Here is a 16,847-nt window from a genome sequence, read left to right on the forward strand (position 1 = left end):
AACAGCAGACATTTATTTCTCATAGTTCTGGAGTCCAGAAGTCCAAGGTCAACGGGCCAGCTGGTTGGATTCCTGGTGAAGGTCTTCTTCCTGGCTTGCAGATGGTCACCTTCTCGCTGTGTCCTTGCATGGCCTGTCCTAAGTATGTGCAGACAAGGAGGTCGAGATCTCTCTCTCTCTTTCTTCTTAAAAGAACAGCAGTCCCATTCTGAAGACCCCACCCTCATGACCTCATCTAACCCTAACACCTCCCAAAGGCCTCATCACCAAAACCCATCACATCGGAGGTAACGGCTTCAACATATGAATTTTAGGGGAGGGAAATAATTCAGTCCATAACACAACTTAAGAGTTAGCTTTGAAACATCCCTTAGACCTGTGCTGCCCAATAGAGTCGGTGCATTTACAATTAATTAAAATTAAACAAAATTAAAAATTCAATTCCTCAGTTGCACTAACCACATTTCAGTGCTCAGTAGCCACCTGCGGCTAGCGGCTATCACATTGCACAGCCACTCAGAGGATTTCCATCATCACAGAAGGATCTACTGGACGGCACTGCCTTAGCAAATTGCTGTTAAACTAAACTCCCTCCTGATCCCAAACTCATTCTCAATCTCTCCGGCTGTTTCCACCTGTTACCTCCAGTGGCTTTTGGAGATGAGGGTGACCAAATCTAACTTGTTATGTAATTAGAGGAGAGACCCTCCATTTAAACTCTATACATTCTAAATTCAGAAGACTTTTTAGCTCAAGCAAAATGCAGCAAGCCTGCCAGCACACATGAAGGGGAGGGGAGGGTGACCCCCAGGCTGGAGGTGTTGCACAGGGTGAGAATGCTGACATGCATGGGGAAACCTCACCCACTTCATTGTGTGCAGAAGAGTTGCTGATTCACGTTAGGAAACTCGGCCTCAGTCCAACAACCCATAGGATGCCAAGCCTGGATCCTGTCTTGACCGACGCAGTCAGATCCGGAAGATTCAGACTGCTCAAAACTGGCTGGGCTGGGACAGTCTGAAAGTTGCCGTCGCCGGAGAGAAATAGGGAAATGACTCCATTTCACCATGAGGAGGCCACTGGGCTCCACTTTCAACTATCGCCACACCTATCACTCAAGTTCTCTGGAACACACCTCACTGATGAAATAAGCCAGAGGTGGGGGAACCCAAAGGAGGTGATCTGTGTGGTTCCCCAAGTCACCACTTGGCTTGTGATTTGCTCCATCCAGTCATCTCGGGACCTGTGGTTCAGTTAAGAAAATATGGAGAAAGACTGCAAGATGTGGGCATGAAGCCAGCCTCATACGTGTTTGTGTGCTTCACAAGGTGTTTCAAAGAGAGTTTCTATCAATTGTCCATATTGAAAAAGAATAAGGATATTTCACATTAAATAGAGTTTTAGGGATCACTTTGAAAAATGGAAAGATGTGGTCTCCTTGGGATCCATTCTAGAGGGGCAGCAATGGGCTGAAGCCAAGTAACGCCCCCCATCCCCAACGTTGGTGGGGGGGTTTAGTCTCTAGTTTGCTACAGTTCCCACCACTCCCTATAACCCTATACGTAGCTCATGTCTCTCTTTTACATTACTGCTTGGCCCTGTACTATCTGAGTCTGAAATCCTGATTGAGAAGAACCACATTCTGGAGTAGGTTCAATCCATAGACTAGTAGAATCATTTTTGAAAAAGTAACATTTCTTTGTGATTTCAGATGTAAATATTTCTTTTCAGTTTGTCATTTTGTTTCCTTTTTTGTTTGCTTGTTTTTTGTCATTTGTTTTGTTGTTTTGACTTCTGGTGTTCTTTGCCGTGCCAAAAAAGAAAAAAAAGTTCCGTAGTTGAACCTGTCAATCTTTTCATTTATGGATTTTGGATTTCTGAGTCCTGGTTAGAAAAGCCTTTTCCACTCCAAGGTTATAAAAAATTGTGCTTATTCTCGTTCTAGTATTTTTATGGTTTTATTTTTAACATTTAAACCGTCAATCCATTTGGATTTGTTTTCTGGTAGTAGGAATGGATACTTTTCTCCAGATGGCTAACTAGCTGTTCCAATGCCATTCATTCAATAGTTCATATTTTCCCACTGACTCAAGACATCACCTTCTCCACGTACTAAATGTGTGGGTCTCTCTCTGAGACCATTTGTTCTCCTCTATTGATCGGTGAGTATATTCACACTAGAAGCATGTTGCTTTAATTACTGAAGCTTTATGATATGCTTCAATATCGGTATGCCTAGTACTTAATTGCTTTTCTTTTACATACTTTTTAAAGTCAAATCTCTTGGTTCACAGGCAAGGAAATACAAATCAGTCAAGGGTCTGAAAAGATGCTCAACCTCACTTGTGGGACAAGACTTAGAAATTACTACTGCCCTGAGACACCATTTTTTCATGTATCAGATTGGCAAAAACTTCAACCATTAGATGACACTGGGTTGATGAGTTTTTGTGATAACAGGTACTACTCCCAGACACTGTTGCCGGGAGTGTAAATGGGTAGAATCCCTGCGGAGGGTAGCTTGAAGATATCTACCAAATTTAAATATAGACTTGCCCCTTGACCCCAACTCCTACTTTTTGGAAATTTGCCCTTCAGATATACTTATAAAAAATAATATACATATAGGGGTTTTCATAACCATTTTGGAGGCAGTTGTAAAAGAGCAGAAACAGGCCAAATGGCCCCCAGTAAGGAACTGGCTCAATCATTTATAGCACATCATTCAATGCAATAATAGGCATCTATGAAAAAGAATGAAGAAGCTCTTTCTATATATTGACTTAGCAAGTTCTCTCCAAGGTATATAGCTAAATGAGGAAAACGAAGTGCAGAAGAGTGTGTATAGTATGTTATCTGTGAAAAGAATATAGGCAAGTGTTTCTGCCATCATGTGATAATGCTTTCTTGAAAGGCCATGAGTTATGCAAACCCGTGCACTAAAATCAGAGAGCTTATGGGAAGAAGTAGGGTTAGAGCTGACTGCCCCAAAGCAATGCCACTTTGTAACCAGAGCATTAACCAAAGCAGTGACAATCCTCGTAAAAATGATAGCATGGTGAAAAAATAAAAATATAAATAATAAACTGAGAAGCACTACATTATAAAAGAGATCTTTGCTTTTAAAAGGAAGTGAAAGTATCTTGATGGAGGTGATGAAGAGATCATGGAGGTGCTGAATTATGGAAACAAAGGCAAAATGCATAAAAATCGGCGGGAATTGCAAAATTAGTTCTTCCAAAATAGAACATGTAACCAAACTGAGGAAGAGGAAGAACACAGGGCATTCTGAGCAGAACTGTACTCATACCAGGCTTGCTGCATTTGCTTGTGTTTGGTATTTTACATTAGCTGCTGTTAGCCTACGCTCTGGAAAAATTACAAATGAACCAATGCAGTGGAATTTTCACTTCTGGCCAAGGCTGAGTAACAAGGTCTGGATTTACCCTCCCAGCTGAAACAGTTTGAAAACTAGGTTTCCAAGACGTTGGGCATCAGGCGTGGACAGTGATCCTTGCAAGAGGAGAAACAGATGGTGAGCTGTATGGTTGCCCCAGGATAGAGTTTCCAGGAAGGGAAAACCTAGGTGGAGCCCCGTGGTCTCTCTGAGCTGGGGAGATGGAGCTGCAAGTCAGCGGAGGCTAATGTGGCTGGAATTGGCAGAGCAGAACTCCCAGAAAAAGAAAGTTGCGCTGGCAGCGCTCTGGAGGTTTGCTCACAGTTCCCCTTGAGTGGCCACCTGAGAACTGACGAGCACATGGGTGTAAGGAAATTACCCAGGGTTGAGAGAGAACCACTGGAAAAGATCAGAAGCAACAAGTTTCAGAGCTCATAATGGAGCCGGGAATAGTTCCTGTTCCCACCTGCCAGAATTGCAGAACCTCACAATTCATGGGGCATTGTGTAGAATACTCAGAAGGGTTTGCCTCAGTAGTGGAAAAAATTTCTCCTGGACTAAACGCTGCTCTGATCCCAACTGGCAAGGCTGAAAGCAAGACTCAAAAGAATCCAACAGTTTCTAAGTAACCTAACTGCATCCCAGAACAAAGCTCAAAAGCATTTATTGGAATATAAAAATATCCAGCATCTGACAAGGTAAAATTTATGTTTGGCATCCAATTGAAACTTATCAGGCATGCAGGGAAGCAGAAAAATATGATTTTTAACGCAGAGAAAAATCAATGAAAATGAACCCAGAAATGACAGGAATGATAGAATTAGACACGGACATTAAAACGTTTACTACAACTGGATTCTATCTGTTCAAGAAGCCAGAAGAAAGATTGGACATGTTAAGTAGAGACATGGAAGTTATCAAAAAAAGACCCAGGCTGGGCACGGTGGCTCATGCCTGTACTAGCACTTTGGGGGGCTGAGGTGGGCAGACTGCCTGAGCTGAGAAGCTTGAGACCAGCCTGGCCAACATGGCAAAACCTCGTCTCCACTTAAAATACAAAAATTAGCCAGGAGTGGTGGTGAGCACCTGTAATCCCAGCTACTTGGGTGGCTGAGGCATGAGAATCGCTTGAACCCTGGAGGCAGAGGTTGCAATGAGCCGAGATTACGCCACTGCACTCCAGCCTGGGTGACAGAGCAAGGCTCCATCATCAAAAAACAAACAAACAAACAAACACCCAAAATCAAACTTCTGGAGATGAAAATGATGTATGGGATGAAAAATGACATGGATGTAATTAGCAGCAGATCAGATACTACAGAAGAAAAGATTTATGAACTCGAGGAGTGGGAGGCACTGGTGGTGGAACATCAGAAAAAAATTGGAAGAAATATTGGCTGAAAAATTTCCAAATTTGATGGAAACGATAAATCCACAGATCTAAGAGTCTCAATGAACACAGAGCACAAATCATAAAGAAAACTACATCAAGGCACATAACAACAACAACAGTGATAGAGAAACCCTTAGAAGCCAATGAAACAGTGCAACTTCCGAGTTATACTAACATAGTTTTCTTATTTATGAATCATGTCTGAACTAATTCTTGTAATAGTAACATACAATATAATAGACTGCTTATATTTTACTTATGTTTGCAAAAAGACGTTCTGGATGGGTTCCCATGAAATTATTACAGTGGTTAATTGTTAGGGGTTTGGAAACGGGGTGGATGTAGCATGAGGGTAGAAGAAAGATTTCCACAGATGCCCGAACTAGGTAAATGCATAACCTGTTTAAAAAATTAATGTGTCTTTTTTTTTATTACAAAAGGAATATATTGGAGGGAGGGGAACTAGGGAGTGACGCTAATGGGCATGGGGTTTCTTTGTGGGGTGACAAAAATGCTGTGGAACTAGATAGTGGTGATGGTTGCACAATTTTAGTGAACATACTAAAAACACTAAATTGAACACTTTAAAAAGGTGAAGTTTACCAGCCTATGCAACACAATGAATCCCCATCTCTATAAAAAATAAACAAAATAAGCTGAGCATGGTGGCGGGCACCTGCTAGTCCCAGCTACTTGGGAGGCTGAGGTGGGAGAATCGCTTGAGCCCAGGAGACAGAGGTTGCAGTGAGCTGACATCACACCACTGCACTCCAGCCCAGGCGACAGAGAGAGACCCTGCCTCAAAAAAAAAAAAAAAAAAAAAAAAAAGGTGAAGTTTAGGGATGTGAGTTATATCTCAGTTAAAAATTAAGGCTGAGCACAGTGGCTCATGCCTGTAATCCCAGCACTTTGGGGGGCTGAGGTGGGCGGATCACTTGAGGTAAGGAGTTCGAGACCAGCCTGACCAACACGGCGAAACTCCATCTCTACTAAAAATACAAAAATTAGCCAGGTGTGGTGGCAGGCGCCTGTAATCCCAGCTACTTGGGAGACCGAGGCTGGAGAATTGCTTGAATCCAGGAGGCGGAGGTTGCAGTAAGCCGAGATCACGCCATTGCACTCCAGCCTGGACGACAAAGTGAGACTCCATCTCAACAAGAAACAATTTAATTAAAACACAGGAAAAAGAAATACATACATGTTCATTGTTTAAAACAATAGAAATTCAAAGAACGTTCATAAAAGAAGGGTCCTAAAAGATCATGACATTCAGGGCTTCTCAGCGACCACAGAACGAGTTTGGACGGAGGGGCCCTCATCCCATCTGCCTGGGAAAAATGCCTCCTGAATTCTATTCCTGGAGAGGTACAAGGCACAACAGCCTGCAAAGGCTCTGAAAAGTCCTGTAGCAAAGATGTCTATTTTAACTTTGTGGCACGCACTATTTACTAAATGTATTTGGTATATATGACCATGACCCGCCCCAACCCCTTTTTTTTTCCTGGAACACTTGTTAGCACTAGAACTATGGAACACAGATCATGAAAGCTTTGTGACTGTCCAAGGTCACACAGTTTACTGGTGGCAGATTTCATGAATCTGACATAGAGACTTCCTAAATCCAACACAATCCAGCCTCAGAGGTCTCGAGCTGAGATCACTGAGTTACAAGTGCTTTTACTGAACTTTTAATTTCCTACACATCCTTGAATTGCACGTTTCCATGTTGCTCCTGAGTGGCTGCTGGAGGGGTTCTAAGCTTCAGTCTTTATGTTCCCTGGCCCTTCATAAATGCAAAAAGAGTTTCCATTGGATAGGGCTCCCACTGTTTTCTTGCTTTTTTTTTTTTTGAGATGGAGTCTTGCTTTGTCACCCAGACTGGAGTGCAGTGGCGTGATCTCAGCTCACTGCAACCTCCACTACTTGGGTTTAAGCGATTCTCCTGCCTCACCCTCCCAAGTAGCTGGAATTGCAGGTGTGTGCCACCACACCCGGCTAATTTTTGTATTTTAAGTAGAGATGGGATTTTGCCATGTTGGCCAGGCTGGTCTTGAACTCCTGAGCTCAGATGATCCGCCTGCCTCAGCCTCCCAAAGGGCTGGGATTACAGGCATGAACCACTGCACTTGGCCTGTTTTTAAGTCTCCCTACAACACAGAGTTCACTGGAAGGGGAGTTTATGGGGATGTAGACAGTTCCACAGTCTCAAATTAGTATTCCTCTTTTCTCTTACCCTGACCACTTACTAAAATTGAGAGTTCAGGAAATAGAAGTGAACTTGGAAAGAACATGGCCCATCAAACCTGAAGTGAGGCTAACAATGTCAATCATAATAATGATAATTAACGTTTTAGAGAGCGTTAGTCTGTGCCAGGCGCTGCTCTAAACACTTCACATACATTAACTCATTTAGTCATCATAGCGCCCCATGAGTAAGGTACTCTTAGTGTCCCCATTTCATAGGGAAGGAAACTGGAGTACTGAGAAGTAACTGAGCTCAAGGTCACAGGGCTGGTTTGCAGCGGTGTTTGGATGTTAACTCAACCTGACTTCAGAGTCCCTGCTTTTAGTTGTTTTTAACTACCATGCTAAGGAAGGAATAACAGAGATAATAAAAAGAAAATCTAGCCTTTATGATCTCATCTGAGGTGCCCATGAATCATGTTATTTAGTCTCCCAAAGCCTCATGTTGTCACCTCTCTCACTATGATACCAGTTTCACAGGTGAGGAAACTGAGGCACAGAGAAGTCCATGTGCTTCCCCAACTCATGCCATTGTGTGTAGGGTACTGCCAGGACTGACCACAGGCCAGGTCCAGAACTCTTAACTCCTCTGTGGCACCAGAAACTTCTTGTAACACACTCTGGGGATTTTTTTCCCCCTCTTTTTAATCTTTGTGGTTATTTCTGTGAATAGCAGTGTTTTACCAGAAGAAGCCAAAAGGAAAAAAAATCAAACCCATAAGAAATACACTTCAGCTATAAAAACCCCAGGGTGAACTTAAAATAAAGAAAATAAACAACTATGCAAAGGCTGAACAAGAGCTGTGAACTTTTTTCTTTTACATTTATTGTATATTCCATGGTGGGGCAGTGTTATCCAAACAGATACAGATCTCAAACCAGGGCCTTACAGGGTGATGGCTGTGCTAAAGTTTTAGGAAGTTTATGAGATTAGCTAGAAGACCTAGTGGGAGGCATCCTGGCTTGCCTAAAGCTTGCTCTGTGATCTTCTGTAAGATGCTCCGTTGCAGTGCCTCAGTTTACTCATCTGTAAAATGATGAGGTGAGCCCCAAGAGCGTCCTTTTTTGCTTCTGTAAAATTATGTATTTTTTCTTTTTTTGAGACAGGGTCATGCTGTATTGCCCAGGCTGGAATGCAGTGGGGTGATCATAGCTTACTGCAACCTTGAACTCCTGGGCTCAAGCAATCCTTCCACCTCAGCCTCCTGAGTAGCTGGAACTACAGACGCACACTACCATGCCCAGCATTTTTTTTTTTTTTAAAGACAGGGTCTTGCTTTATTGCTCAGGCTGGAGTGCAGTGGCATGATCACAGCTTACGGCAGCCTTGACCTCCCAGGCTGAAAAGTGATCCTCCTACCTCAACATATTGAGTAGCTGGGACTATAGGCGTGCATCACCATGCCCAGATAATTTTTTTTTTTTTTTTGTAGAGATGGGTTTTACCAGGTTTCCCAGGCTGGACTTGAACTCCTGGACTCAAGCAATAAATGTACCTGCCTTGGTCTCCCAAAGTGCTGGGGTTATGGGCCAAAATTATGGTTTTAATTCTTAGAAAGGAAAAAGACTCATGCTAGCTTCTCACCATGGGCCAATTTCACAAAATCAGCATTTTCAGGCCTAAAAGTTCATAAGTCTCAATCTTCTTTATTTTCTTCTTCCTCTGAGAAACTAAGCTCAACCAATGTCTTCCATTCTGAAATGCTCTTAGTAGTTCGAGAGTTTATTTCTCCTCTGGAACAACTCAAAAAAAAAAAGTTAATAGGAAGCACATGGGCATGGTGTGTGAGCGTTCTGTGTGTTTGTGTTTGAAAAAAATACTTAAGGAGGAATATGTCAGGCTTGCAAAATGCCTGGGCTGTCTCAAGAGCAGTTTATAGCCATTAGCATCAGACTGAAGGCAGTTAATTGGGACGAAGCCCAGCTGCTGCCGCTGCCCTTCTGTCATCTGGGCTGCGAGGAGGATAAGAAAATAACCTGGACGATTCCCATGGTAGGGCGAGAAGAGAGCTGGAGACATTGGCTGGTGGGGATTGAGGTGGGGGGTGGGGCCCTAGGCTCACCCCTGAGAATCATCTTCTAGATGGATCTAAGAGAGTGTGAAGGGCAGGATGGCGTGAGGGTTATGTGCCTGGGCAACTGCCTGGCTCATTTCCCGCTGCCATGGCTGTGTGACCTTGGGTAAGTGACTGAAACATTTTATGCCTCAGTTTCTCCACCTGTAAGATGAGGGCAGTGATACTGCCCGTGTCACGGGGCTGTTGGGGAGATTAAGCGGCATGCTTATGTGCAGACATTAGGACAGTGCCTGGAGTCCTGAAGGAGTCCAGGAAATCTCAACGTTTAGAGGAAGTGGCACCGGAGAAACTGGAGTCTGAATCCTAGCTCTGAACACTTATTGGCTCTGCGGTTTTGGGCAAGTCACTTGCCCTCTCTGAGCCTCACTTTCACCATCTATGAAAGCAGGGCTGATGGTGCCCACCTCACGCGGTTGCTGTAAAGACCAGAGAAGAAAGAACATTATTCTGCATATTCTGCTCTGGGGAGGATGGGATGAGGCTCCTCTGGAGTCCTTGAACGCTGTGAGCCTTTTCCTGCCGTGGGGGCCTTCGCTCTTGCATTCCCGCTGCCTTTAAGGCCCGGCCCGGCTCCGGCCCCTCCTGTGGCAGCCTCCTTTCCATCGGGAGGCCCCTGACCACCTGCTGAATGCCGATCACCACTCTTGGTCCATACCACTGCTCACGGTCCAGCATGCCACCATGTTTTTGTCTGTCACAGGCTTTATCAAAATCTATAGTTATCTATCTGTCAATTGATTACTGTCCATCTTTCTCCATGAGGAGATTGGCTTTGTGGGCTGCTGTGCCCTCAGTGCCTAGAAGGGTGCCAGGTGTCAAGCTGGTGCTCAACACATGGAATGAATGAATGAATGAATGGGGGCCTCTCCTACATAACTTAGATCACTTATTGTGTGGCCGAGGGGGTGTCAAAATGGGATACGGGAACCGGGTTTCCATTTCAACCTCTGTGGCCTCAGAAGCCCTGAGGCAGTAAGTCCAGTCTCTATTTAAAGAGCTGGAAAGAAACTGGCTTGAGATGGACTCAAACGCAAGTTCAAGTTCAGTACCTTCACACACCTCCTATTATCAAGGCTGGTGCCATCATTCACTCCCCACTTGGAGAGATGGGTCTCAGCAGTTTACTCCCTTCAGTGGGCCTCAGAAAGGCCCCGACTGGGGACACAGACGTGACAGCAGAAGCAGAGGAGGCAGGAAAGTGCCGGGGTTACAGCGACGGGCTTTGCAGTGAGGCTGGGGGTTGGGATTCCACCAGGCCCCCAAGAGATCTGACACAGTCCCTTTGCCATTACGCTTACAATAAAATCTAAAATCTTTGCCCTGGTGTTGGACAAATCAGTCATTCCTTCTATGCCTCAGTTTCCTCTTCTGTGAAATTGGAATAATACAGTACCATTGCTTGAGAGCGTCATGAAGGTTGTACGAGAGACCCACAGAGCATCACCTGGCATGTAGCATGTTTGGTCAAGGCTAGCTCATGGCATCACTGACAAACTTGGACATAGACCTTACCAGGAAGCTATTCTCAGGGCTGGGCATGAATGCTTATCACCTGCTTTCCCTACACACATATCTAAGATTATTTGTTCTCCTTTCACAGTTTTTTTTCCTGAAATGCTGCCCTTGACAATCATTTTTATTACTTCCTTAATAAAAAATTAAAATAATAAAGATGAAGTGATAGTACTTCCAAGTAGTTTCTTTTAAAAGAAAAGTACTATCAAAGCTGGGTGCAGCAGCGCACAGCTGTGGTCCTAGATACTCAGGAGGCTGAGGTGGCAGAATCACTTGAGCCCAGTCTGGGCAACATAGCAAGACTCCGTCTCAAAAAAAAGTACAATCACTCATCAGCCCACCATCTTATCATTTTACTCTTTCAGACCCTTGATGGTAATTTTTAGCAGCTTATATAAAGGGAAACAGCAGAATGGGGATCCCCATAATTATAGCCACCAGCCCCCTGCTCCATGCATCAACTCCAGCATGCTCCCAAGGGGGCATCAGAACAGAGAAGGGCTCTTGGATGGTAAAAGAGTGGAGATGAGCATGGGAGAACCCAGTAAGCCAGTTCCTTATGGCACGTGGGTGGAGGGTTACACAATGGAGTTCTTTCTTCCTTAAGGCCACCCTCTAGGGCTGCAGAGCCTTGATCCTCCTGCCTGGAATAACAGCTTCTTCACCTAACCGTTCAATATTTCCACCACCCGACATTTCTGAGTCTCCGCAGTAGACTTGCCTGTCCCATCACACTTAAAATACAAGCAAACTCCTTCCCGTATCCCTCAAGGCCATGTGTGATTGTGCCTTGCTCTTTCTCCATGATTCTTTCCTCCTACATGCCTTCTGACTTTGCTCCAGTCTCACTGGTCTCAGCTCTGTGCCTCAAATGCATCCAGACATTTTCCTGCATGCAGCGTTTGCACAGGCTGTTTCCTCTGCCTGGAATGCTCTTCCCTAAGATGTCTATGTGGCTGCTCTGCCTCACCCTTTGGGTTTCTGCCCTATATCACCTCTTCAAAGAGCCTTCCCTGATGATTTGATCTAAAGTCACAAATCTCACCTTTCCTGACCTCCCAAGTGCTCATCACTCTTTATGCGAAGACCAGGTTTATTTGCCTTATTACATTCAACCCCTTCCCAAATCATCTGGCTTATTTGCCGACTTTATCATTAGTCTCTCCCCACTGCCAGGTAATGACCATGAAGGCAGATCTCATATCTATTTTCTCCACTCCTTGAGATAGAGCCTGGCACATAGTAGGTGCTCAAAAAATCTGCTGAATGAATGAATGAATGAATGGACACCCAACTTAGGTGGTTCTTAGAGGTGGGCAGGAAGGGGCCACAGCGCCACACTGACCGTGCATCTGGTAGGTGTATGGGCTCTGTCCAGTGGGTGGGGTGCTGAAGCTGGAGCCATAGCTGAGGAATCCACTCTGGCCAGGGGAATGGTTCAAGCTGTCTTCTGTCTTGATGCCTTTGAAGGGAGAGGGGGAAAAAAAAAAGGACCAAGGACACATGATTAGGATGCGTCCTTGTCACCCACAAAAGAGCTACTGGGTCAAGACAGCATGCAATTTTATCAGCTTCCAAATGAGGAGCTGCAAACTGGTGGCTTGTCAGCCAAAGTGAGCCTATAGACATTTGACTTGGCCAGCATATTTTTAAGAAAAACTGAATTAGTTGATTTTGTTAAAAGTCAGGACATTTCATACACAAAAAGCTGGACTTACGGCTTCTTTTTGAATGACAACATGGTCTAGTAACACCATGTCTGCAACCCATGTGACCGCAAGCTGCCCCTGTGGGCTCCCAATTCACGTGTTTCCCAGTTCATCATAGATTCCGTTCCATCTGCAGGACTTTGAGGCTAGTTTTAAGGTGCTATTTTCTCATTGCAGTTGTGATTTGTTTTGGTACATCCTAGGACCCTATCAAAAGTGGAGAAAGGAAAGGCAGGCCACGAAGGTCTCATATTTTGTACATGCCACCAGCTTCATGCTACCTGCCAGCTTGGTAGGTATGAAGGTCTCATATTTTGTACATGCCGCCAGCTTCATGCCACTTGCCATCTTGGTAGGTATGCAAGCCTGCAGCCCACTACTCCACTGAGTAGTGCTGTGTATGGCTTAAATGTCCATTAGGATTTTGGGCAAAGGTGTGAAATGAACCACCCTTCCTCTGCAAAGATGATGTCACTTAACTGTAAGACACACTCTCCAGTCTCACGGGGGGACCTGCTTATCCCAAGTTCACAGTTACAAATCTGCCTTCTGCTTCAGCAAAACTCGGCATGCTTACCTAAAGCATAGGTACTAATTCCATGAACAACTGGCTGAGAAAGGGACTGTGCTGAGGAGAAGCTAACCATCATCAGCTCATTCACTTAATTTTTATTGAAAATGTAATGAATGCATAGTAGAAAATTCCAATAGTACAAAAGGCATAAAGCAAAGTGTCTCTTTCCATCCCTGACCTCAAACCCCAGCCCTTCTGCCTACAGGCAACCACGATTACCAGCTTTACGGAACACAATTCACTTCCAGACAGGTTCTGTGCATATACAAACTTATGTATATAACATACATATGTAATGTATATACCTATTCCACCTTTTAAAAAATAAATAGGAATATTCTATAAATTCTGTTCTTCATTTTCTTCTTTTTCCTTTACTGCTTCACAATATGTGGTAATGATCATTCCTCATGAGCTTATAAAGTTCTTCCTTATTCTGTATTGATGGCTGTGTGACATTCTAATGTGTGGTTTCCTCATCATTTAACCAGTTTCCTATTCATTAACTTTTGGGCGTTTTTGAGATTTTATGACTGTAATTTAAGCTGCAGCAAATACACACATAAACACACACACACACAACAAATGTGTATATATACACACATATATACATGCAGAAAATATATTTAACATATAGATGTACCTATATGCATATACATATGTATTTGCTGCAGCTTATAGTCATCACACCACACACACACACACACACACCCACATTTTGTGCACATGCGCAAGTCTATCTTTTAGGTAAATTCCCAGTAAATGGAATCACCGAGTCCAGGGCAAGAGCATCTTAAATTTTCTTGGATGTTGCTGAATGGTGCTCCCTAGATTGTAGGTGACATTCTCTCCAGTCACTGAGTGAGTCCTCCTTCTCCACAACCACATCAACTGTGTTATCAAACATTGCTTATCTCTATCTTATGGGTATAAAACAGTATCTCATTGCTGTTTAAAATTTCATTTCTTTCAAGAACATTTCTAGTTCTGCTGATGGTTTTCTTATTGAAATTTCCTCCTTCTTATCCCGTCAACCCCATAAAATAAGAGAATGCTTAATAAGGTAAAAACAGAGAGATTCTGCATCAGGAAATCTGGGCTGGAGTCCTAGATGGTTTGCATCATTGATTGGTGACCTGGAAAGTCTCTCCTGCAACCCCAGGTTGGAGGCCTCCTTTCTTGTGAAACGATGGGTTGTTAGGAAATTAAAGTAAGAGGAAAGAATGAACATATAAAGGCTCTGAATGAAGTAATTAAAGCACGCATCTCTTTTATCCTCACATCGATCCCACAAAACAGGCAATATATTACTTCTTTCAATTTAAAGATGTGGGAATTGAGATTGCCAATCCATTGGACTGGGGTCTTGCAATTGGCGGATAACTCTGAAGTCAAGGTTCCTTATCTTGATGCTTCTCAATAATAGGTGTGAAGGGGTTTTATGCCATCGATGGTGCCAGACTTTAGTAACAACAATGATGGTAGCAACAAGCAATATTTATACAGCACCTTCTTTTTGCTCAGTTAACTAGGAATGGTTAACGTTGCATTGGGTACAGTCTGCCTCGCTGTGCACCTAAAGTAAAATCTAAACCCTGCAGTGACCCCCAAGGCCCTGCGTGGACTCTGTCCACCCCTTCGACCTCACTGCCTTTCCTGGGCTCCTTTGCTCACTCTGCTCAAGCCATACACTCAGACACTCTGTTTGTTTTAGTGACTGGATGGAAAGCCAAAATCGGAAATATCACTGCTTGTTCAGCCAGTTCCCTGATGATGAACTCCAGGTTGATTCCAGTTTTTACTATCACAATCCAAGATGAAATGTACATACTTCCTCAAGCAATGTCGGAGTGTTTGGCTTGGTTGGATACAAGACAAAAATTGCTGCCTCTAAGGGTACCTACATTGTCCATTTTAAATAGGTACAGACAAACTGCAACCATGTCTTTGGACTCAAAGCCTTTGCATATGTTGCTTCCTCTGCCTGGAACCCACACCTCCCTCTTCTCTATCAGGCAAATGTTGTTTTCCTACAAAGGTCTTCTATGACCTAACTCAGCCCCGAGTAGCATGCAGTTCTCCTGCCTGGCACTCATCCCAGATCACTGTTGAACCTCTGCTCTCTGTTTAGGCTGGAGGCTCCAGGAGGGCGGGGCTGGGTCCCTCTTGTACCCTGCAGTCTCCCCATATGTGGCTCCCTGTCTTGCACATAGTAGGTGTTCTAAAATTGTCTGGTGAATGAACGACTATGAAAGAAAAGAAAATAAAGTTTTTCATCTCTTCTTTTGTTTGCTGAAGGGGTTGGATCATAAAATTCTAATCCATGAGAAAGAGAAGAGAATATGAAAATGGCAAAGGCACACGAGGGCCTTTGTCCCGTAAGTCTGTTGTCCAGACTGTGGTCTATGCATCAGTCACGAGTTCAGAATGAGAAAGTCAGACACTGAGAAGTAAACATCCCGAAACTTTTGCAGCAACTTGGCATTGTTCTGACATCTAAGGCCATTTCTCCAGATTTGTATTTAGTATGCTTTTAAAACATTTTAATTTGGCCCGGTACGGTGGCTTACGCCTGTAATCCCAGCACTTTGGGAGGCCGAGGTGGGTGGATCACTTGAGGTCAGGAGTTCGAGATCAGCCTGGCTAACATGGTGAAACCCTATTTCTATGAAAAATACAAAAATTAACTGGGTGTGGTAGTGCACACCTCTAATCCCAGCTACTCAGGAGGCTGAGGCACGAGAATTGCTTGAAACTAGAAGGTGGTGGTTGCAGTGAGCCGAGATCATGCCACTGCACTCCAGCCTGGGCTACAGAGTGAGACTTCATCTCAAATAAATAAATAAATAAAAATTTTAATTTGTTTTTTTAGTAATTCATTTTATTTTACTAAAATATTAGTCCATAGTGGAATGGCAATTAAAAAGCAAAAACCTGAAAACTGGTCTTTTAAACCAGATAGAGAAACACTGCTCTAAGAGATTATGTTCAAAGGAAATCTGGTCACGGTTTGGCCCTGGGACAGACTGACCTCATCAGACCTGCTGCTCCCCAGGCATCTCTGATAAGTATCTTCACAGCAAAGAGAAAGAGGCCTCCGAAAAGGTGCTTGTGAACTATCTGCAAGTTCCACTGGCTTCCACTCATGGAAGCACCAAAGTGAGCGTGTGGATTTCAGAGAGGGTGTCAACAACAGAGAGCCAATAAGCATTCATTCACTCATTCACAACTATTAGCTCAGCACCTGCAACAGGTCAGGAGATACAGATCTTGATGCTGCAGATACTGCAGTGGTTGGAGCTTATATGCTAGTGGGAGGAGAATGACAGTAGAAAAACAACTAAAAACACACAGTAGAGGAGAAGCATACAAAATACTTTTTGGGTAACACAAGAGACAACACGATTGGCTCCCAGACTCCCCGGCACACTCAGGGGCGCACACTTTTCCCTGCCATCTTACGAACCTCACACTAACACAATTCTCCAAACATGATTAAATTTTTTGGACTCCATTTAGAGTCTTACAGTGCTAAAAAGAAGAATGAAGCAGGGAAGGAGGTAGCAAAGTTGGTTAAGGGGAGTTGGGATTTGAAATTTCAAACAGAGTGATCCGGAAAGGTCCCTTGGAGGAGGAGGAAGAGGCCCCATGGAGGAAGAGACATTTGAACAAAGACCTGAAGGAAGCAAAGGAGCAAGACTTGTGGACACCCGAAGGAATACCTGTCCAGGCAGAGGGAAGGCATGTGCAAAGGTCCTGAGGCAGGAGCGTACTTGGTATGTTGGATGAACTAACAGCAAGGAGGCCAGTGAGGCTGGAGCGGGGTAAGGGTTGGGGAGAGGGTGAGTGATGAGGTCAGAAAGATCATCCAGGTGGGGACAGGGCAAAGACACTGCAGTGGAAAACCTTTGGTTTTGATCCCTAGAGGGGCCCTGGA

General features: G+C 44.0%; 1 protein-coding gene across 1 annotated transcript in view; it reads right to left on the reverse strand.

Annotated features, from left to right (window-relative positions):
* Positions 1-16,847, reverse strand: part of EYA2 (EYA transcriptional coactivator and phosphatase 2) — a 293,839-nt gene that overhangs the window by 160,181 nt on the left and 116,811 nt on the right. The window contains exon 5 of the mRNA XM_032142563.2: positions 11,973-12,089. Within this exon, the coding sequence (XP_031998454.1) occupies positions 11,973-12,089 (117 nt within the window). The remainder of the gene's footprint in view (positions 1-11,972; positions 12,090-16,847) is intronic.

The sequence above is a fragment of the Hylobates moloch genome, unplaced genomic scaffold, assembly GCF_009828535.3.
Source record: "Hylobates moloch isolate HMO894 unplaced genomic scaffold, HMol_V3 SCAFFOLD_21, whole genome shotgun sequence".
Taxonomy (NCBI): Eukaryota; Metazoa; Chordata; class Mammalia; order Primates; family Hylobatidae; genus Hylobates; species Hylobates moloch.